Source organism: Cygnus olor, chromosome 3 (assembly GCF_009769625.2).
Source record: "Cygnus olor isolate bCygOlo1 chromosome 3, bCygOlo1.pri.v2, whole genome shotgun sequence".
NCBI classification, from domain to species: domain Eukaryota; kingdom Metazoa; phylum Chordata; class Aves; order Anseriformes; family Anatidae; genus Cygnus; species Cygnus olor.
In genome coordinates, this window is record NC_049171.1 from 146615 (window position 1) to 169250 (window position 22636).

Genomic DNA, 22636 nt, shown 5'->3' on the forward strand with positions numbered 1-22636 from the left:
CAGCAGTATAACCTGGCAGGCTATGAAGTTGATACGGTTTGCTTAAGTCATCAGGGTAAAAAGCCTGAGTAAGCCCCTTTGACCCCACTTTGCCACTGCCCCTGGTGCTTATATGCAGTCTCTGCTGGCCCAGCCATGGATTCCTTACCATATTTCTCCCAGGGTCTGTCAGCCCTGATTACTCTTCCCCACTGTCCTAGTTCTTCACTCTTTCCCCTAGCTTTGCTGGTGTTCCAGACCTTTGCTCTCATGCTTCTTGTGGGCTGCTTTTTTCTCTGCTGTGAAGCTATTCAGGTCCTTCTTGCTCTACCCTGGGAAGAAGAATCAAGCAGCAGACCACTTTGGTCTCCCTGGCTTAGCTCAGCTGGAGCAGATGACTGATGGCTGTCTGTAAACAGTTACGTTTCTGATGCTAGGTGCTCCATTAAGGCCATTGAGGCAGCCTTGGGAGCCCGTCAGTGGAAGAAGGCCATCTACATTTTGGACTTGCAGGACAAACAAACAGCAGCCAAATATTATCCCAAGATTGCCCAGCACTATGCAGCGCTACAGGAGTATCAGGTGAGGCCACATCGTGCAATCATTGCTGCTCTATATCCCTTGGGACTGCTGGCCATGGTCATCTCTCCCACAGGTTGCAGAGGAACTGTACATCAAAGGAGACCAAACCAAGGATGCCATTGACATGTACACACAGGCTGGGCTCTGGGAACAAGCTCATAAGGTAAAGTCGGAAGCCAAAGCTTCTGTGGACCTCACCCCACTTTGTGAATTGTAATTCATCAGGAAGTGGCCTTGTGTGCCAACACTTGATCAACAAGCACTTATCCTAAACGATCAGTGTAGGGGCACCTGGCAGCTATTAGGAAATTAGTCTGTGGTATTCACAACCTATGTGTGTGCCCCACTTTACATCAGCAGTCCTATATGGTTCCACCTGTGACACAAATAGTACTCTCCAAGGGGCTTGGTCCTGTGTACTTTGATCACCGTGACAAATGACAACCAATTCTCTACAGAGCATATAGCATATACACCTGTTCATAGTGGGAATAAGATTCATTTTCTCCTTATCTACTCTGTGTCAAGAAATTACTGTGCAGTGTGCTGTAGTTCATCCAACGTGTGTTTCTTTTGGCAGCTGGCAATCAAGTGTATGAGCCAGGAAGATGTATCTGTTCTCTACATAACCCAGGCCCAAGAGATGGAGAAGCAGGGCAAGTTCAAAGAAGCAGAGAGGTGAGCATCAACTCCCAGATCCCTTTCTATAGAGCTGCTCTCCAGCCTCTTGTGTCCCATTTTGTACATATATCTAGGGTTGTCCTGTCCCAGATGCAGAATCCAGCACTTGCTCTTGTTAAATTTCATGCGGTTGGTGATTGCTCAGCCCTCTAATTTGTCAAGATCTCTCTGCAAGGCCTCTAAGCCCTCATAGGAGACAACAGCTCCTCCCAATTTAGGGTCATATGCAGACATACTCAGTATACATTTGAGTCCTGCATCCAAGTCATTAAAAAGAACTGGCCCTAAAATGGAGCTAGTGACTGGCTGCCAGCCTGATGTAACATTTGAGCCTGACCAGTCAGCCAGTTGTTCACTCATCATATTATGTATTTGTCTTGCTGTATGCTGGACATGTTGTCCAGAAGGAAACTGTGAGAGACAGTATCAAAATCTATGCTGAAATCCAGAAAGATTACATCAGCTGGCTTCCCTTGGTCAACTAGGTGGATAACATTGTCATAAAAGGAAATTAAGTTTGTTGAACAGTACTTTCCACTCCTGAACCCATGTTGGCGATGACCAGTTACTACGTTGCATTTCAAGTGTTTTCAATAACTCCCAGAATAATCTTCTCCAGACTTTTACAAGGCATTGAATTGAGACTGACAGGCCTGTAATTACCAGGTTCTTCTTTCTTGCCCTTCTTGAAAACTGGGACATTTGCCATCTTTCAGACAACTAGGACCTCTCAGATTCCCAAGACCATTGAAAAATAATTGTCTTGTGATGACATCAGCCAGCTCTTTGAGTAGCCTGGGCTGAATTCCGTCAGGCCCCGTAGACTTATATGCATCCAGTTGAAGCAGCAAATCCTGCACAAGTTTAGAGTTGTCTGGGAGTTTATCATTCCCGCAGTCACAGTCCTCCAGTCATGCCTTCTGATATTGTGCCCAGGATGCAGTCCCAGCTGGGCAAGATGCAGAGAGAATGCAGGCACTGGTCATGCCATCAGTTGAGTCATTCGAATGTGCTTGCATTCCCAGGCTGTATATCACTGTGGATGAACCTGATTTGGCCATCACTATGTACAAGAAGTGTAAGATGTATGATGAGATGGTTTGCTTGGTAGCCAAGTACCACAAGGACTTACTCAGTGATACACACCTACACCTGGGCAAGGTGAGTGTATCTCATGGCAGAGGATCAGCTAGGCCAAGTAGAGACAAGAGCGTCACTAATTTATTTCCTCAATTTGCAGGAGCTGGAGGCAGAGGGACGTTTACAGGAGGCTGAGTACCATTACCTAGAAGCTAAGGACTGGAAGGCCACAGTAAACATGTACAGAGTGAATGACATGTGGGAGGAAGCCTACAGGGTAATAAACACTTCACAGCTATCCCACCACACAGAGATCAGACTTTGTCTGCAGGATCCCGGTAGGAACTGCCCTGTCTATATTCACCACAAAATGTGAAGAATTGGCACACGCTATCTAGCTTCATAATGTGGCGCAGTACTGGATGCCCTCGTGCCACTGCTCTGCCTCTAACTGCTCTGCAGCATTGCACCCCAAAAGCAGGCCTTGACCCCCTAGCCACTCTGCAGCACTGCCTTTCTCCAGGTACTGCTCCACTACTAACCCCTGCACAGTGTTCATAGAATTATAGAATCTTTGGATTGGAAGGGACCTTAAAGATCATCCTTTCCAATCCCCCTGCCATGGAGAGGGACATCTTTCATTGGATCAGGTTGCCCAAAGCCCCATTCAGCCTGACCTTGAACACTTCCAGGGGGTATCCACAGCTTCTCTGGGCAACCTGTTCCAGTTCCTCGTCACACTCATAGTGAAGAATTTATTCCTTATATCTGATCTAAATCTACTCTCTTTCAGTTTAAAACCATTACCCCTTGTTCAATCACTACATGCCCTTGTAAAAAGTCTATCTTTCTTATAAGTTCCCCCTTTAAGTATTGAAAGGCTGCAATAAGGTCTCCCCAGAATCTTCTCTTCTCCAGCCTCCAGCCTTGTACCTCAGAGATACTGTTCTGTCACTCTGTATCAGCCCCTGCAACACTGCTTCCAAAAGAAATATGGGCTATGCTGAGGAGGCAGAAGCCTCTTCCTTTCTTACCATGTAAGCTTTTGTCTCACTCTCTCCGGTCCAGTGGAGCTACAAAAGGGTTCTTTAGAAGAGAACAATTGGTCTTGGTGCTCCCTCAAGAGAACAGGCTTTATATAGAAGGGGAGTCCTGGCTCAGCCTGCTGAAACAGAAATGGATGCATTGGGTTTTTCCACTTTCTTTGCTTTTGATAGGTGGCCAAGGCACATGGTGGGACAAACTCATATAAGCACGTGGCCTATATGTGGGCAAAGAGCCTGGGTGGAGAGGCAGCTGTGAAACTCCTCAGTAAATTTGGACTTCTGGAGATGGCCATTGACCATGCAGCAGACAGTGGGTAAGCAGGTCTATCAACCCAGTGTTTCTCTCCCACCTGCTTGAGCCAAGAAAGATGGAATGGCCCTGGATAAATAATGTTATGCATGTGATAGCTGCAGGTCCAGGATATGGCATGTCTTCCCCCTGCTCTTCTCCTTGCCCCCACCCTGCAAGTCCTCACACTCTGTCCTCGGCACAGAGGAGTTAACAGAGAAGTCTTGTCCACCTGTTAGTCTCATGAATGTCAGGTCTGAGCAGGACAGGCAAAAGCAGTTTTCCTTTTAACCTGAGCAGGGATTTCTTGTTAGAGCTTCTGAACACAGGAGGAGATATTCCTCATGTCACCATAACTAACTGCTTGTCAGAATTGATTTGGACCCACTCTGCATCTGCCCAGCCATCTGTCTGCATTGTCATTCATACTGCTGCCTTCCCCCAGCTCTCCCACTTTACTGGGCTACTGGGAACCTCATGACCACCCTTTAGAGTTGAACCAAGGGGCTCTGGCGCTAATACCAAGTGTGAAGGAACTGAATTTCCTTAATGGGGGGTGTAAAAGCTCCTAGTCTCTGGTCAGGGACAGGAATAATGGGTAGTGCCTATTCACTTGGGACCCTCTATCTTCACCTTTCTCCTCTCCCAATGTCTTGTGCTCTACTTGATATCTTGCTCTTGATGAAGGCATGCCCTCATAGCACACAGTCCTGCTATCACTCCATTTTCTCTTTCATTTTAGTGTCTTTGAATTTGCTTTTGAACTGGCCCGTCTCTCCATGAAGCAGAAGATGCCAGAGATACACTTAAAGTATGCCATGTTCCTAGAAGATGAGGTAATATTACCCCTTGGAATAGGTGGAAATTCCTTGGTCACTCAGATAATTGAAAGGTTCTCCTTAAGGACTGCTGCAAAAGACACTTGTGGCTGCAGTCACTACCTGCCTCCACAATTACAGCCCCAAGCTTCCACACATCTCTCTGTCTCATAAATTCACTCTGCCTCATGGTAAGTAGAGGAGCTCATGTGCTGGTATCAGGGGAGGATAGCACGCAAGCAAACTCCTTCCTCTCTCCTAGGGCAAATTTGAGGAGGCTGAAGCAGAATTCATTAAAGCTGGAAAACCCAAAGAGGCAGTGCTGATGTATGTAGCCTTCTCCATTCTGGACTGCTGCATCTACTCTCCCTATATGGTGCTAGTAAGGTTGCTTCTCTAGCACCAGTCTGCTCCTTGCTGTCTCTTCTTATATCTCATGTTGATTCACCTAGGTTTGTGCATAACCAGAATTGGGATGCTGCACAACGTGTGGCTGAAGCTCATGACCCAGGCAGTGTGGCTGATGTGCTTGTGGGACAGGCACGTTTTGCCTTTGAGCAGAGAGAGTTCCAGAAAGCAGAGGCCTTCCTCCTGCGAGCACAGAAACCTGAGCTGGCAATAAAGTACTACAAGGTGAGTGTTGACTGTGGCAATATCACTGTCTTCCTCACTGCTTGAAAGCCCAATTTGTATGGAGGAGGAGTAAAATCCAGCTCCCAGTTCTCACTATCAGCTTAGTAGTCAAAGAGAAACATTTACTCAAGTGGTTACTAGTAAAAAATAAATCTGACCTGCTCTTATAAGACTGAACTGGTAAGAATTTCACAGCATACCTTAACTCTCAGAGGAAGTATCCTGCCAGAAGGCCATGAGCAGGCTTCAAGGATCATAGAATCATAGAATGGCTTGGGTTGGAAGGGACATTAAAGATCATCCAGTTCCAACCTTCCTGCCATAGGCAGTAACGCCACCCACCATATCAGGTTACCCAGGGCTTCATCCATCCTAGCCTTGAACACCTCCAGGGATGGGACATCCACAACTTCTCCTGGCAACCTGCTCCAGTGCCTCACCACCCTCTGAGTGAAGAATTTCCTCCTAACATCTAATCTAAATCTCCCATACTGTAGTTTAAAACCATTCCCCCTTGTCCTGTCATTATCTGACCGAGCAAAAAGTTGCTCTCCATTGTTTTATAAGCCCCCTTTAAGTACTGAAAAGCTGCAATGAGGTCTCCCTGGAGCCTGCTCTTCTTCGGGCTGAACATCCCCAGCTCTCTCAGCCTTTCTTCATAGGAGCCCTCTGGTCATTGTCCGTGGCCCTCCTCCAGACCAATTCTAACAGATCCACCTCCTTCTTGTGCTGGGGGCCCCAGACCTGGATGCAGTACTCCAAGTGGGGGCTTGTAAGGGCAGAGTAGAGGGGGGCAATCACTTCCCTCAACCTGCTGGCCACTCCTCTGTTGCTGCAGCCCAGGATGCAGTTGGTCTTCTGGGCTGCAAGTGCACTGCTGGCTCATGGTGAGCTTTTCATCCACCAGAACCCCCAAGTCCTTCTCTGCAGGGCTGCTCTCAATGAGCTCTTCCCCCAGTCTGTACTCATGTCCGGGATTGCCCTGACCCAGCTGCAGCACCTCGCACTTAGGCTTATTGAACCTCATCAGGTTCACATGGGCCCACTTTTCTAGCCTGTCCAGGTCCCTTTGGATGGCATCCCTTCCTTCTATTGTATCAACTGCACCACTCACCTTGGTGTTGTCTGCAAACTTGCTGAGGCTGCACTCGATCCCACTGTCTCTGTCATTGATAAAGATATTAAACAGTACCAGCCCCAGGAGAGACCCCTGAGGGACACTGCTTGTCACCAGTCTCCACCTGGACATAGAGCTATTGACAACCACTCTCCATGTGTAGCCTTCAAGCCAATTCCTTATCCACTGAATGGTCCACCCTTCAAACCCATCTCTCTCCAATTTGGAGATCAGGATGTCGTGTGGAACCATGTCAAAGGCCTTACAGAAGTCCAGGTAGATGACATCGGTCGATCTTCTCTTGTCAATTGATGCAGTCACTACATCACAGAAGGCCACCAGATTAGTCAGGCATAAATAATATAGCATGAGAGGGTGTATTTGGGGACTGTAAGTGTCCATTCCATAGAGGTAGCTAGGATGAATGCAAACTTTCCCCTGAGTTTGCCTGGGTGCATGAAAAGACATAGGTGCCATTTTGGCTGAGAAAAGAACCGGATGGTGCTGCTGTAGTTGTTTCCCCTAGTGGATCCACTGGCAAGATGATGTGAGAGGCCAGATGTATGGTGATGCTAGAAGTGTGATGTGAACTGGTGAAAGTTTCTCCTCTCTGGTGTGCTTCTGCAGGAGGCTGACATGTGGAGTGAAGCCCTGCGGATCTGCAAGGAATATGTGCCTAGTCGACTAGAGGAGTTACAAGAAGAGTGTGGCAGAGAGGCTGCCAAGAAGGGCTCTGGGTAAGTAATGTTGTGCTCAGGCTGCAGGTAACAGATGGGTTGCTCTTCCCCTAAGCCATTGATCTGATGCCTTAAAGAGAGAGCCTGACTGCATCCCTGTCATCCAGCTTTTACCTTCTTGAGGACCCTAGGCTTCTTCCTCCATTGGTTTCCTAACCTCTTTCCTCCCTGTTCTGGGAGACTTCAGGGTTATTCTTGTCATCCAAGGTCTCTTGGGTGTCTTCTTGCCATTTACAGATCTCACAGGTCTTCTGTACTGCCAATTCATCTCCCCATGATCCTTATTCAATTCTCTCCTCAGCATTAGCTGTGTGCGTTCCTTGACACAGCTCCCTCTCCCCTCTGAGGTCTCTGACTTAGCTCTGCTCTGCAGCTTCCTGCCCATGCATTACACTCTCTACAGGATGTGCATGGCAGTATCACAGTCCTGCTCACAGCCTGCGTTCCTCCTTACAGAGGAACAGAAGGACTGCTGGAGCAAGCACGGGAGTGGGAGCAGGCTGGGGAATATGCCAGGGCAGTGGACTGCTATCTGAAGGTGCGGATTTCCAACAACAGTGTCCTGATGGAGAAGTGTTTGCTGAAGGTATGATTTCCTTCATCGGCTCTACTATCTGGGAGGCCTCCCACAACCTGAAGGGCACAAGAGAGGATCTGCATGCCCCAGTGACTGTAGGGACTGAAAGCATTTAATGACCATTCTCTTAAGCCCATGATGGACTGTCCACTTTTCCTGTGCTGTGTTGACATCCTTGCTCTGGCACCACTTTCAGCAGCTGCCAATATCTTTATGCCCATATCTCCCTGCACTGAAAAACTAGACTTTATGACTTAGACATTGGCTAGACAAGTGCCCTATCTTCTCATGGACCATGTCCATCAACCTTTGAGTTGTGTTCTTGTTCATACTTTTCATTAGTACCTTGTCCTTTTACCAACCTCAGTAATGATTATGTTCTTGTCTAATCATCTCCCATGTGTAAAAGTAGCTGGACTTTGCTTCTCTGAGTTGCTGAAGTGGACTGTCTTTTTTCCTCCTCTTCCCCACATATTTCAAGTGCTCCTGACAGTCAGTCTTTTAGCTGGGACTGAGCTCTTTCCAGTTCCATCCCTCTCTCAAACTGCTCTTATCATTCATGTTCCTGACAATTTCTCTTCACAGGCTGCTGAGTTGGCCATTAAGTTCTTGGGTCAGTCACAGAGCATTGAGGTCACACGGACTGTGGCTCCTCAGCTGGTGGCCATGAAGAAATACAGTTCGGTGAGAGCTGGCACCTGCTCATAGGAAGAAATAGGAAGGGAGAGCTGTATCCAAGGGGAGGAGGCCAAGTCACATGCTGGGGTGATGGGTGGGTGGCCTGATCCAGCATCAGGCAGTGCTGAGTCCTCAGAGAATAGGAAGGAGGGGAAGGGATCAAGTCCTGGAATGGTGTGAGAGACCCGGGCCTTGGAAGGAGGCAGGAAAAAGAAGGGGGGTATCTTTTCACAGAATCACAGAATTGTGGAGTTGGAAGGGACCTCAAGAGATCGTCGGGTCCAGCCCCTCTGCCAAAGCAGGTTCCCTAGAGCAGGTTGCCTAGGTAGGCGTCCAGACGGGCCTTGAATATCTGCAGAGAAGGAGACACCACAACCTCCCTGGGCAGCCTGTTCAAAAAGGCTTTTGGGAAGAAACTTTCAGTTGCTGCTATGTGCTGGGCATTTCCAACATCTCCAGCTCCAGCTTGGGCTACAAGGTGCCTTTGGGGTTTTGTTCCACATGGGACTGTCTCTGGCCTTGCAGGCAGCCGAGCTCTACCTCAACTTGGACCTCATCCGAGAAGCTATTGATGCCTTCATTGAAGGGGAAGAATGGAGTAAAGCCAAGCGCGTGGCCAAGGAATTGGACCCCAGGTATGTGCGGAACTTCTCAGATGAGACTCTTCCATCTCCCTCTCTCATCCCAAGATAATCCCTTGCCCTGTCTTGTCCTGCTTCCCCCAGGTTTTTTTTGATTTTCCCCACAGTGATCTTCCCAGGCTTGACAGAGGACATTCACCACAGCTGCCCTTCCCAATATCCCCCATCCAGTGTACCCATGACACTCTTCTATTGCCCCATTACCATACATCCCATGGAAATCTTAATCCCCTTTTGTCATATCCCTATCTCTCCTTTCCTTGTTATATTCCTTTGCATACACTTCTTCCTGAAAAGGCCTGTGATACCTTTCTCTCCTCACACGTATTTCTGCCCAGACTCTTCCCCCTTCTACCTAAGCACCCAGCAGCAGACATGAAAAATGTGGCACAGCTGTAAGTCCTCTTTAGCCCAAAGAAGACAAAGTTGAATCTGCACTTCTGCACTGATGCAAGGAACTATTAATCTGCTGTCTATTAAAATTATTTCTGCCCAGTAGGTCAGAGGAGTACGTGGACCAGCGTTACAAGGAGTATTTAAAGAACCAAGGAAAGGTAGATTCGGTATGTATTTGGAATGTTCCCCAAGCTATGGAGTCATGTCAGGATGCTGGGACATAGGTCCTTGGGGCCTTCCTCATGGGGCTTTTGCCTGAAAATGTCCATAGGTGAGGATTCTATATATGCCTGAGTCATGGTTTCTGCATACCAGATGGGTCACATTGGATCTTTGAGAGTAGTGAGGCACTGGAACAGGTTGCCCAGAGAAGGTGTGGATGCCCCATCCCTGGAAGTGTCTAAGACTGGGTTGGGTGGGGCTTTGAGCAACGTGGTCAAGATGAAGGTGTCCCTGCCCATGGTGGGGGGCTTGAGGGGTTGGAATTAGATTATCTATAAGGTCCCTTCCAACTCAAACCATTCTATGATTTTATGATTCTGTGATTCTATGATTCTGTGATCTTTGCTTCCAAAGAGAGGGAGGGACTGTGGGTATTTGAAGAAAAGACGTAGGTGAATAGGAAGCCTTGCCTGCACAGTGAGTTTATGGTTGTTTCCATCCTCAGCTGGTGGGAATAGATGTCATGGCTGCTTTGGATATGTATGCAGAGCAGGAGCAATGGGAGAAGTGTCTGGAGGTTGCAGCTAAGCAGGTGAGTACCTGTGCGAGCCCTCAGTAGACAGACTTGGTGCCCTGGTTCGCTGAAGCAGGGTCATCAGGAATGGGTGGGCAGAGGCAAAGCAGCCTGTTTTGTGAGGACCACGGGGAGTCACTGCAGCAGCTGAAAGAACACCTCTCTGCTGTCCCCATCATAGCCAAGCACACCTATTAATGAAGCATTAGAAATCAGAAGCACATTGTGTTTCAATTTTGTGATTGATGGAACATAGAAAAAAAAGCTAAATGAGTTGTTTGGGCTGAAAGGAATAGGTATTAAGGAAACAGAGAGATATGTAAAAGAAAGCCTTTTTTCTACATATTCTTTAGAGGCCCGGTGTCAGTTGAAATTAAACTTATTTATCATTAAAGCAAATTTGACATTTTTGCATTTTTACTGACTGAAAGCCAAAAAATGACCCCAGCAGAGTGATAAAAACAGAAAACCAAAATGAAACTGTTCTACAGTGCTATTCCAATGTAGTACCAGGATCTAATTTGTCTGGCAAACACTGATAACTTGGGCAAGCACTGATAATGCATTGTGCTGTATTTTTATGTTCCTAATGCAATGAGCAGTAAGCTGAGTTTGGGTTCTTGATGAAATCAAGTTCATTCAACAATGAACTTGATTTATTTTTGACTCAGAGTTCTCTGATGATGTGAATGTTTTTTGTTGTAGTAGTTATTATCTATGATGTTCTAATTATTTGGGAGATACCAGTGTTGACCTTCTACAACCAGTGCAAAACTTCATGACTTTTGACTCAGCTGTTATACAACAATTATATGGGGGGGGGGGGAAAGTTACGTGTATCAAAACAGGTTACATACCAGACTTAATATTCATCCCAAACACCTAGTGTTTCATGAGCATCCAAATCTGGGTGTTCAAGTTCTAGGCATGTCGTAGTGGCACTGTCCTCTCTTGTGCTTAATAAACTTGTTTCCATTGCTCATTTTTTTACAGGATTGCACATCTTGTGCCATCTTTCTCATTAGTATATTTAAGCCTGTGCAAAACAGGTACTGTCTCACTTAGAGTTTCTGTAGGCCTACTACAGTCAGTCCTTAGCAATGTAGGATCAGCATATGTATGAGCAGTTCTCCAAGAAGACCTACAGCCTCAGCAATCTGATGGCATTTGAGTAATGGACTAGAGCAGCGTTGCATATTACGAATGTCTTCAGTCCACAGAAGTGCTTGGATCCATTCTTTCATTAGACTAAGGACTGGTTTACGACTAGTATCTGTGGTGCCACATTGTAGAGATACTGCTTCTGTTAGATATTTGGGAGTATTCCTTTGGCAAGTGGTGGGCAGCAGAAAGACAACTTTATTTTTCAGGTATGAAGGATCACCACAGCATCAGCTACCCAGGATTAGAGGCATCACATGGGGCCCAAATCAAAGACATGCAGTCTGTATCTGTCATTAGCTGGCCTTACGCTTTGGGACTCAGGTGCATAGGCGTGTGCACACGAATCTGAAACTGTCACTACCAGCTGACAAGTGTTCATCTCATGATTCTCATGCTACTGTTTTCTGTGTGCCTTCTCCAGAACTATAAGGTCTTGCACAAGTATGTAGCTCTGTATGCAACCCACCTCATCCGGGAGGGCAGCTGGGACAAAGCCCTGAGCCTGTATGTACACCATGGAGCACCTGCCAACCCACAGGTAATGAAGACAGCATTACATCCCAGAGTGAGCTTCCAGAGAGTGCTATGATCTGCTAAATGAGTCAGGCTTCCAGTCCAGAGCTGGGGCTGCCAGGTGTAGTCCAAGCAATTTCAACACTGCTGTAGATTCTTCAACAGGTTCCTAAGGTAGAGGACTAAAAGCAGCCCCCTGGCATATCATGCGTAGGGAGGGAGGAGAGGGGTGTTGAGTATTTGTGTTGATTTTGAACACCTTAGCCACCAAGTCCAGAATAAAAGCAACCATGTTTGCCTCTTTGAGAGAGCTGGCTGGAGGAAACATTCTTTCCCATTTCCCTGTCTTGTGCTGTTGCACTCCTTGCAACCAGCATTCTGCAGTAGCACTGCTTCGTGAGCCTGTGAGCAGAGCTGCTGCCGTTCCCTTAAGCCTGTGCTAAACAGTAGAAGGACTCCAAACTTCTGACTCGCCATCTGGGTCCCTCAGGATTTCTCTCCTTTTTGTTGCAGAACTTCAACATTTACAAACGCCTCTTTGTGGAGATGGTGAATGCATCTGGCATGAACTGTGCTGAGGCCTACTCCAGCTGGGCTGACCTACGTGATGTTCTCTTCAGTCTGGTGAGCGTGGGCCGTGGCCGCCATTGCCTGTTGAAGTCCAACATTCTGGTGGCTCCTAGCAGGGAAAAAGAAGAACTAGGCTCTGGACAGATGACGCAGGAAATAGAACACAAACCAAGGGGGGAGAGGTGACAGTGGAGACAGTAGAACAACAGGATCCTGTGAGGTGGACATGGCTGGGCAAGAAAAGTCAGGGAAAAAGATGACCCTGCACTTACGACCAAATTCTAGAAGCACATCTGAACATCGGCTCTTGCAGAGTTCCCCGTGTCACTGCTACGTGGGAGCCTATCACAACAGTCCCACTTTTCATCCTATATTTGGCAGCATAAGTGGGGCAAGAACCTGGGAAAAGCAGAGGACTACTGAGACTGGAAAATAATAGGCGTCCCCATCTCCCCAGAGATTCTTAGAGCCCTGTGCTCCTTTTTACCTGCCCCCAAATTCCAAATGACTGCCTTTGCTCTGTTTCTGTTCCACAAATACCCACCTCTGACACAAACTAAATCCAGAAATCCCCTTGTTGATCCAATCTCCACTGCTTCCAGTGTTGTCAGTTGCTGCAGTACTACTGGCTCTCCCCTTCTCCCACAAACTCCTCACTTCAGCACTTTGCAGGACCCAGAGCACTCAGGATACAGCCCTTTTCCAATCCCCCAAGGTGCCTGGGTATTTTAGATATTCTTCTTTCTCCCAGCTTTTTCCCAGACTCAAGGGGTGGAGTGCCCCTCTGCTCACATGCTCCTTTATTATTTATTATTCTCTTTTTCTCTTTTTCAGTGTGAAAATTTAGTAAAGTCAAGTGAGGCAAACACTCCAGCACATGAAGAGTTTGAGACTATGCTGCTGATATCTCACTACTATGCAACCCGCTCCGCTGCGCAGGGCGTGAAGCAACTGGTAAGGTTCTTGAAGTTCCTTTGTCAGGTCAACACCCTGAGTGCAGAGCCCTGTGGGGTCATGCAGGTTTAGGGCTCTTCATAGTTCACTCTTCCACTTCATGGATCACTTTCACATCATGGATAGATGAGAATGAGACTGTAGCGATCTGTGAGCCCACCACTAGTAGGTGGAACTAGAGACAGTCTTCTCTGACTGACTCCTTATATTGGGATCTGTCCCAAGCCACTGAGGCTGAGATATAAACCAGGGGAAAGGGGATCCATATGGTCAGAGTGACCTGTGAGAGCAGAGGCACCTGTAGAAATATAGGGATCATACAAAAACTTGGTCTTCCCAGGAGAGGCATTGCTTCCTCTTCAGTTGTCCTAGGCCATGGGTTTCACACATAGTCTTGAGAACAGATTGGCCTTGCACAAAGTTTTAGAAGCTCATGGGCCTCTGTGTACTGGGCCTCACAAGGTGCTGTATTGTTGAGTCTTTTGTGCACTGGGATTTGTTTTGGACCATGATATAAAGCAGAGTTCCTGCTGAAGTCTGGATCCATGTGCATTGTGGATGGAACTGTGATAGAGACCTATATGAATGTGGGACTAGAGCTGCGATAGTATAGGCTGAACAAGAGAAAAGTTCCCAGAGTTAGGATCCTAGTGAAAATCATAGGGCAGACTGGTGGTTTCCCATAGCTGAGTGTGTTGGGGATCCAGACAGAGGTCTATCAGATAGAAAGAGATAAGCCTGATGTCTTGAAGACCTATACAGACTCACACAGTTGTGGAATGTTGAGGTGTTGGGTAGTCTAATTGGAACCATGAAGGAGGGGTGGCCTTCCCAGTTCTAGCACGATGAGAACCTATCTAGCAAGCAGAAAAGTGAAATTCATCTTGTATTCCTCCCTGCCCCTCACTGTCCCAAAATTCACTGTCCCAAAATGAAGAAAAAAATATTTACTGTGAGTGTAGCTGAGCACTGGAACCGGTTGTTTAGAGAGGTTGGAGAGTTTCCATTCCTTGAGCTATTCAAAACCTGACCAGACATGGACCTGAACAACCTGCTGTAGCTGAACCTGCTTTAAGCAGGATAGGGCGCTGTGGTGGTCTAGATGATCACCAGAGACCTTCCAACCTCAGCTATTCCATGATTCTGTGACTTAGATGATGGGAGTTTGGGCATGGCTTCTAGTAAAAATAAAAAGATTTATAAGACAGAACATAAGACTGAAAGAAGAGATGATAACAGAAAATAACTACTGAAACAGGAAAGAAATACTCTGTTTTCAAACTCTTTGTATGTCTTGGATAAGTAAGGAATCTAGCTACCACAAGGGAGATTAAAAGAAAAAACTTTCTAGCAGGAGACCTCCAACCTGGAATGGCCGTGAACAAAAATTCTAAAAGCTCCTTCAATGAAGGCTCTTATGTTAGATAAACACATCAGGAATATGTGGTTGCAGTCCCTGCTCTAAGGTAGTGGTTTTATGATCTCATGAGATCCCTTTCAACCTATTTTTTTTCTGATGACTGTTATGGCTTTACTGTCCCCTTTGTATGCAGGACACTGTGGCTGCTAAGCTGTCCATTTCCCTGCTGCGCCACACTGAACTCCTCCCTGCAGACAAGGCTTTCTATGAAGCTGGTATAGCTGCCAAGGTGAGAACTATCTGCCACCAGAGCAGCTCAGGAGGTGGAGGACCTTGGGCTCAGGGCTTCTCAACTTTATCTTCCACAGTCTTCCCCGAGCTGCACTGGTACACCAGCAGCCAGACACTGTCTTACGGAGTTCTTTCCTCAAACATCTTGACAGCCTCTGTATTTCGTCACAGATAGGCAGTAGGTAGTGGGAGGGCAAATCTCAACTAGCAAGAGTACATGAACTGTAGACATATGTGGTAGACCAGAGGCCACATTATATTGTATGGCTCTGTAGATGCAGGACTTCAATTGGTTCACCTTGCTCTGGGTCATCTAACTGTTATCTACTGACAATCCTGATGCTACAGACTGACCACCTGCCCAGACATAATGACATATGGCAAGCATAGCAGCTTGTTCTTACTGTCTGATGCTGGCTTTCTAGCCCGTCACTAAAGTGGGAGAGTTGTGGCTGTGGAGATAAGCTATCAGCTGTGTGGTCTCACTTGGGGTTTCTCTCTACATTAGGCAGTCAACTGGGAGAACATGGCATTCATCTTCCTGAACCGTTTCCTGGACCTGTCAGATGTGCGTATGGTCTGCTGGGGGGGAGAGGACTATCACACTTAAAAATGATAGTGGTCTGTAGGGCCCACACAGACCCTCAGCCTGGCCATGAGACTCCTGAGGTTTCAATGTGGCAGCACATTTGTGAGCTGGTACTGATGGAGAATGCAGGGGCCCTGAACTTTGCTCTCTCTGCATGTGTGCACAAAGTGCTGAGTACCCCAGCATTAGCTGTGGAAGGACTTGCCATGCAGGGCACCTGAGCAACCCTGACCATGTCACCATGCATGTGCCAGAGTCGCCATGCATGTGTGCTGCAGCAAAGAGCAAGCTGGCCTAACAGTTTAGGCCTGTAGTCTTCATGGCTGCAGGTGCTCTTGCAGCCTTCAGAATGATCTCACCTGAGCTATTCAAACAGAAGGAAAATTATTGGGGGGGGGAGGGGAGGGGTGGCAGTTGGCAGTGGAAGAAGACATGGCTTGATGCTGTAGCAATGGTGATGCAAGAATCAGGCACTGAGTCCCCATGCTCAATTCCTTCCTTGAATATCCGGTTGGTTACTGTAAAACACCAAAATCCTTGGAAGCTGACAGACCCTACTGTACCAGTCTTCCACATTCCACATGCAGTCAGTAGCTGTTGGGAAAAAATGCTCCCTATTTCATCTTTCCTTTCTCTGAGGCTAACTGGCAAGCCTGAGTAGTATAGTGTTTAAGGAGCATACATCCTCTGGCACTGCTGAGGATGGCTATAAATTGCCACCTCCCAGGAGGGCCAAGTCATCACACTGATAGATAGGGGCATAGGTGATGCCACCCTTACAATACAGATTGTAATGTGAATGCCAAGGATGGTATTCCCTACTGTTCTGTCACTTCTCCTTTCGCAGGCCATTGAAGAAGGAACGTGGATTCTCTGGACCACTCAGATTTCCAGAACACAGACATTCCCTTTGAAGTGCCTCTTCCAGCCCATCAGCATGTGCCTGTGAGTATCATCTACCTTCTTCAGCTCCCTTGAACAGTGATGCTACCTTAGGTCCCCTCTGAACAGGGACTGGAGCAAGGGTGACAGTACAGAAGATGGAAATGTAGTTAGCTCTCTCCCCCATCCTCCCCACCACAAACACACGTGCAGCACCAGTATACACATACACACACACACACACGCTTTCTCATGCTCCCTCTGCAATATACATTTACTTCTGCACACATCCATGCACTCATTCCCCACCATCAACCCCCATACACACGAGTGTGTGTATGTGCATACACACATCCTGCATGCGTGCTCATGTCCTGCTCTCCCCAGTGTGCTCCCTAGTGTTGAGGAGCAGCAGCTAGGCAGTGGCACAGCATGCAGTATCAGGAGTTGCCCAGGCCTCTGTCCTGCAGGAGGAGAACCGGGAGGAGGCCAGGGACTGGGTGCTTACCATGTCCATGGACCAGCGTCTGGAGCAGGTGCTGCCACAGGATGACCGTGACACATATGAAGCTTCATTGGTGGCAGCAAATACAGGGGTGCGCTCCCTGCCCTGTGTGCTTACAGGTATGTATGCTCCAGGCCAGCTCACACGTATGTAGGGAGTGGGGACCATCTTGCAGGTGGGTCTGAGAGAGAGTCAGGCAATGCTGTAAAAGGAGTAGGGAGATTGTGTGGCTATAGGGAACGGTTCAGCTGGATGAGATAGATTGGCCCATTTTTTAACTGTGAGGATAACTGAGCACTGGAACAGGTTGCTCAGAAGTCGTGGTATTTCCATGCCTGGAGATATTCAAAAGCCATTTGGATATGATCCTGGGCAACCAGCTCTAGGTGGCCCTGCTTGAGCAGGGAGATTGGACCAGATGACTCTTCCAAATGCAACTATTATTTTTCTATGACTGCTCAGCCTTGCACAGCACTGCCTAGGACATGCTGCCCAGGCTGGCCAGGGCAGGCACACGTGCACATGTAGCACCTGTCCCCACTTTGCTGCCTTCTACAAAAGCTGTCTGCACTGGCAAGGACTGTCCCCCACTTGCACACCTCACAGTGGGGACTATGTTGCAGGAGTGGGTCGGAGAAGGAGGTGGCACAGGGATGGGCCTCCAGGAACAGGGCTCTGGCTCCAAAGCTCAGGAGGGGGGGAGGGAGGTGCTGTCATTTTATATTCACTGGATTGCCTTGCTGAGAGCAGATCAGCCTTCATCCCCCCTTTGATCCCACCACTGTGGGCACTTCCTTCCTTGTTCTAGTCTCTGCCAGAGGCAGCATTATTCCTCTACAATGCCTATTGGGAGTTGCCCAAGTAGCCGGGTGGCCATAGCAAGGAAGGATGGGGTGCACAAGGGAGGGGTCCGTTGTGGGTCTCGCCTTGTTCGTGAGGTTGTTACTGTGTGGCCAGGGTATCCTGTGCTAAGGAACAAGATAGAGTTCAAGCGTCCAGGCCGAGAAGCCAACAAAGACACATGGAACAAGTTCCTGATGGCTGTCAAGGTGAGCCAGGCATTCCGTGGGGCAGGGAGACAAGCTGCAGGGTGTTCAATGCTGTCATTCATGCTGATTATAAAACATTGTCCCACTGGGTGGAGCTACACCAAACCAGGGCCATTTTAGTGCTCCACCCTCTCTGCATGCTGCTGGGCTGGAATGGTGCCGGGGCATTCCTGTGCAGCTCTGTCAGTTCCCTGGGGTGCCCTTGGGCAGAGGATGACTGCACTGCCACATTGCCAATACCAAGGACATCTCTTTTATTTTGCAGACATCTCACAGCCCTGCATGCCAAGATGTGCTCAAGTTCCTCAGCCAGTGGTGTGGGGGACTCCCGAGCACCGGCTTCTCTTTCCAGTGAGTGGGACAGGGAGGAACAATCGCAGCTTTCTGTCCTGTTCTTCAGCTCCCTCCACTTCTGTCCCCAATAAACGTGTCTCAGCACTGTTGTGCTTCTGTTTGTCAGGGGATGCAGAGTCCAGGAGCGCACACAGCTCCCAGGCCATGCTTCCTTGGCCTCAACCTGATTGCTAAACATGCAGACTCCACCCTGATGGGTGACCATCACAATGAAGCCTTGTGTCAAGAGTGGGGAGCATACCAGACAGGAAGATAGGCTAACACACCAGCTGCACTGTCCTTCAATCAGTGGACCCAGCTCCCAACCACCCTGGGGAAACACTGCAGCCAATGTGAAAATTAAAACTTTATTACTCAGAGCAACAACAGTGGCTCACAACAAAGAGGTTCTTCAGCTGCTCCTTGGCCTGCTTCTGAGCACAGGCAAAGCAAGCTGGCCTTGCCTGCACTGCAGCTGGATGAGGCCAACCCTTGCTATTGCCAGGCCATGGCACCTTCCCAACCCCTCTACCCCTGCTTGTGCACGTGAGAGACTGACGGAGCTTTTAGTGCACCAGGAAGGGGCTCATGGCCTGGGGAGGCATGGAGAGGGTGTTCAGGGAACATGGCACCTGCAGGGCAAAGGCTGCCTGATGACTATGGGCACCTTTTGTTTGGGACCTTCAGGGTTTGTCCCAGTGGGGGGGGGGGGGGGGGGGGGGGGGCAGAAGGGACACGGGTGAGCATATCTCTTCCGCAGCCCACCCTACCCATGCCTACACCTGTGGCAGGTGCAGGGTAACAGCTTCACACCCCCCCCACTGTATCAGAGCACTCATGCAGCGCCACCTGCAGGGAAAGAGTGGGTATCAGTCCAGAGCTATGCTGCAGGGCCAGGGACTGTGCTGACACTTCTGGCCAATGTTCGTAGTAGTGCTGGAAAGAGAAGTCTTAGGAAGCTGATGAGAGCAGAAGGCCCTTTTTGACAGCACAGCCCCCCCCCCCCCCCCCCCCCCAACCTCCCCAGCCCCTGCACAGCCCACACTGCACTCACCTCCCACTAGGCACAAGTCTCAGCCACCCCAAACAGGCGTTGCCCCTCCTTCAGAGTACCTGGCTGACCAGCTATAAGAAAAGAGAGGTAGAGGTTTGCAGGGCCCTACAAAAGATGTGTGAAGGATTGGGGCAGGAGAGTCCTCAGGCCAGCCAGGACAGAACAGGCTTGCTTATCGGCAGGACTGGTTCCACCTGCAGCAACCCAAGATGAAAGGGTAGCAGTCCATCACCAGTGTTGGCTAGAAGTAGTCCAAATTTATTTCACACACTGACTTATTGCCTGTTTGCATGAAAACAAAACCCAGCACTTTCAAATGCAGGGACAGGCAGAGAAACCTGTCTGTACTGATGGGGGGGGCATACCTGGTCTTTGCCATAGGTGCGTCCACAGGGGCCGATGCCCTGTAGGATCAGGGCCACCAAACAACACCTGCCAGATAGCACAGCTTCTGCAGCCACCAGCACCATGGAGGGGAACCAGAGCGCCAGGGCTGTGTCCTGCAGAAGGTCAGAGGCTCTCTCAGGGAGTGTGGATCCACTGCACCCAGCATACTTGCATACTGCTGAGAGGAGAGCCCATGCAGGCAAAGGGGTGGGGGTGGGGGGGGAGGGAGGGGCAGGAAAAGGCCAGGAAAAAAGGAAGCAGGAAAGAGAAATGAAACAAAAGGAAGCTGGGGGGGGTGGGGGGGGGGGGTGGAGATGGCAGATGGGTACACAGGGCGCTGGCCCCACATACTCACATAGATGCGGGTGGTGTTGAAGGGACAGTCGTTGGTCGCTATGGCTGCACGGGCGTCAGCCGGCAGTGCAGAGCTGTTGCAGCCTGTGACAAGGCGCATGCCACGGCTGTGAACTGTGAGGGCGATGGCTAGCGCCAGGCCCACGCTGCATGCTGTGGACAGCAGGCAGTTCAACAGGGACACACTCAGTAAGGTCCAATGCTGCTGGCAGCAAGGAAAGCATGTGAGAGTGATGCTGGCCAGAGCCAGGGGAAACACCAGGGCTAGATACTGCCACTGCATGGACAGGCACACACCTTTGTGCGGTCTCTGTACAGGGTAATGGACGCACTGATAACCCTGCAGAAGTTTGTGCCAAATACATACAATCCCTTGCTTCGTCTCACGTGGCTCGGTCCTCCACTTTGACAAAGCTTTTGTACTGCTCACATCCTTCACCTTGCCCATGAACCAAGAGGCTGCTCCCACAGGCTCCCTGCAGCCCGAAGCCCATTCTGCCCCATCTCCACAAATAGCTGAGGCTATCAGCAGCAGCCCTGCCACACTGTGTGAGCCCACAGTGAGATGCCTGACTCCGGCTGCAGCTTTTATGCTTTAGCTGAAACTTTTCTACCCCGAGATGATGCCTGGTGCCCAGACTACTGCCCACCCTCCCAGTGCTGCCAAGGAGGCGGAAGCAGCACAGCAGGCAACACCTGCAACCCTGCGAGCTACCAAGGCACCAGCAGCAAAAGCGGAAGGAACTGCTAGGGACAAGGTCCAGAGGAGCAGCTGCCGGCAGGGCCCAGGCTGCATGGAGGCCCCCAACCTGCCTTTTCCCTGGCTGGCTTAGCTCTCGGTCTAGCAGCCCCACACTCACCAGGGCTGCCCGGGACAGGTTGTGCGACACCAGGATGGCAACGATGCCCGCAGCGATGCTCTGCAGGGAGAGATCCTCACTCAGCAGGCGCCTCGGATGGGGCCACGTTCCCCCTCCCTCCCGAGGCCCAACCTTCGTCCCCGTCCCAGCCCCACCGCTCTCACCAGCAACCCGGAGACCACGGACACGACGTTGGCCACCGCATACTCAGGGGTGACAGCGCGGCTGGCGCGGGCCACATGCCGCAGGACGGAGCCGTGCACGATGGCACCCAGCACCAGGCTGCCGTGGCCAAGCACGATAAGACCCAGCCCTGCGCGCATCAGCCGCCGCGGCTCCGCCAGCGCCGCCGGCCCCCCGCCACCCCGCGCGCCCGCCAGCCATGGCCGCCGCTGCCCCGAGACACCGCCCACAGCCGGGGCCGCCCCCAGGCGGAGCCCCGCTCCGCCCCCGCCCGGAAAGAGGCAGCACTCAGGTATTTACAAAACAGTTTATTTAAAAATAGGAAATGATAGAAATGAGATGCGGGGGCAGCGCTGCGCCCAGCCCTGGAGAGGCATGTGGGACTACGGGTCCTTCAAGCACCCCGAGACAGGAGGGGGACCCCATGGGAGCCTAGGCAGAATAGCTGCCCCAGCAGCCCCCATGCCAGCACCACTGGGCTCCAGGCTGCCTGCGGAGGTCCCGAGCGCACACAGGACCCGTGGCAGCATAGAGCAGGGCAGGTAGGGCCAAGCTAGGCTCCAGGATGCTGCTGCAGGGGACACAGCCCAGGTCAGCATACACCACAGCCTTGCACCGACAGTGCACGCTGAAGTGCAGGACAGAGGCTGTGCAAAACAAGTAAACAAAGTGCAGCCAAAGGGGAGCAGAAGAGGCAGGCAAAGCGCCAGGCTGGTGCTATGGGAACCTGGCCACCCCTGGCTCCCTCTGCGCAGGAAGGAGGGTAGTGACTGTTGCCAGAGGCAGTTGCAGAGGGGTACAAAGTGGGAGCAGGACTTAAGGGCTCCCCCTGCTTACCTTTAAATTAAAAAAAAAAAAAAGAAAGAAAGAAAGAAGAAAAAAACCGTTTCTGTGCTGTGCAAAAGACACTTTGTACAATTCAAACAGAACAAACTCCATGCACATGAACGGGGCTATAGAACACCCCAAGCCAGGACCCGGCTCCCCGGCACCACCTGGCAAAATCCCAACAAAATCAGGGCTGGAAATAATACTGATGCACATAGTCCCCTTTAATAGGCGGGCAGGGAGGATTGTCACTGGGCCCAGCCACGGCACATGCAGGACGAGCTTCCAAGCACTGCAGCTGGGGTCTTGCTGATGCCCTATGGTGATGGACAGACACAGAAGGGGTCGGTCACAGGCAACAAAGCCACTCTGGCCGCCTGGGAGTCAAGGGGTGCTAAGATGACACAGTCACTGCCGTCAGGGCTCCATTCCGGGTGTAGTAGAACTTGCTAAATGCCTCTTCAAGTAAACAGGTAAGTCTGCTCTGGTCAGCCTGGGAAGAACAAGCTACAGTGAGGCATGGGCCCAGGGGTAGACACAAACAGAAGAGCTTGGCCAAGACTGCCAAAGAATGTGGGCAGGGCCATATTATTTTTCTCCTACCTCCCCAGGAAGACAAGGACATGTAAGTCTGAGAAAGGAAATGCAGAGCTACATCCCCTGCCTGAAAATCAAGCCTGCTCACCTCACTGATGAATCCAAGCTGGACCAGTTCAGCTGCCAGTTCCTGGATATTGTCATCTGCAAGACAGGGAAGGGCTTAAGTCCAT

At 49.9% G+C, this 22636-nt stretch overlaps 3 protein-coding genes across 4 annotated transcripts in view; 1 reads left to right on the forward strand and 2 right to left on the reverse strand.

The window, feature by feature from the left end:
• The window catches only part of IFT172 (intraflagellar transport 172), a 43603-nt gene extending 25298 nt beyond the window's left edge, over positions 1 to 18305 (forward strand). The window contains 25 exon segments of the mRNA XM_040553756.1: positions 417 to 561; positions 635 to 724; positions 1142 to 1239; positions 2268 to 2403; positions 2483 to 2599; positions 3540 to 3682; positions 4400 to 4493; positions 4738 to 4802; positions 4928 to 5108; positions 6853 to 6962; positions 7419 to 7548; positions 8125 to 8223; positions 8743 to 8852; positions 9358 to 9421; positions 9922 to 10008; positions 11576 to 11692; positions 12181 to 12291; positions 13072 to 13191; positions 14745 to 14840; positions 15351 to 15410; positions 16279 to 16294; positions 16297 to 16376; positions 16784 to 16937; positions 17776 to 17867; positions 18133 to 18305. Of these exon segments, the coding sequence (XP_040409690.1) occupies positions 417 to 561; positions 635 to 724; positions 1142 to 1239; positions 2268 to 2403; positions 2483 to 2599; positions 3540 to 3682; positions 4400 to 4493; positions 4738 to 4802; positions 4928 to 5108; positions 6853 to 6962; positions 7419 to 7548; positions 8125 to 8223; positions 8743 to 8852; positions 9358 to 9421; positions 9922 to 10008; positions 11576 to 11692; positions 12181 to 12291; positions 13072 to 13191; positions 14745 to 14840; positions 15351 to 15410; positions 16279 to 16294; positions 16297 to 16376; positions 16784 to 16937; positions 17776 to 17867; positions 18133 to 18222 (2605 nt within the window). The 3' untranslated portion in view covers positions 18223 to 18305.
• A 249-nt stretch (positions 18306 to 18554) lies between these two features.
• Positions 18555 to 21260, reverse strand: KRTCAP3 (keratinocyte associated protein 3). Of its 2 annotated transcripts, none has more exons than XM_040553772.1 (6): positions 21020 to 21260; positions 20856 to 20915; positions 19997 to 20197; positions 19620 to 19754; positions 19255 to 19325; positions 18555 to 19049 (listed from the first exon to the last, which is right to left on the reverse strand). In XM_040553772.1, the coding sequence occupies exons 1-5, from the start codon at positions 21176 to 21178 to the stop codon at positions 19305 to 19307; spliced, it is 576 nt and encodes a 191-aa protein (XP_040409706.1). In that variant the 5' UTR covers positions 21179 to 21260; the 3' UTR covers positions 18555 to 19049; positions 19255 to 19304. The 2 variants fall into 2 exon arrangements, with proteins under 2 accessions (XP_040409706.1, XP_040409705.1); XM_040553771.1 differs by lacking the exon at positions 18555 to 19049 and adding an exon at positions 19449 to 19536 and having other exon boundaries at positions 19264 to 19325.
• A 71-nt stretch (positions 21261 to 21331) lies between these two features.
• The window catches only part of NRBP1 (nuclear receptor binding protein 1), a 40677-nt gene continuing 39372 nt past the window's right edge, over positions 21332 to 22636 (reverse strand). The window contains 2 exon segments of the mRNA XM_040553757.1: positions 21332 to 22359; positions 22552 to 22607. Coding sequence (XP_040409691.1) covers positions 22261 to 22359; positions 22552 to 22607 — 155 coding nt within the window. The 3' untranslated portion in view covers positions 21332 to 22260.

What these genes read in the sequence shown, in the direction of transcription:
- KRTCAP3 (XM_040553771.1), bottom strand. Translation starts at nt 21,178, where the DNA reads ATGCGCGCAGGGCTGGGTCTTATCGTGCTTGGCCACGGCAGCCTGGTG. An exon ending in CCGTGGTCTCCGGGTTGCTG is followed by an intron (nt 20,916 to 21,019) that starts GTGAGAGCGGTG and finishes CTCTCCCTGCAG; the next exon opens with AGCATCGCTGCGGGCATCGT. An exon ending in ACCTGTCCCGGGCAGCCCTG is followed by an intron (nt 20,198 to 20,855) that starts GTGAGTGTGGGG and finishes TGCTGCCAGCAG; the next exon opens with CATTGGACCTTACTGAGTGT.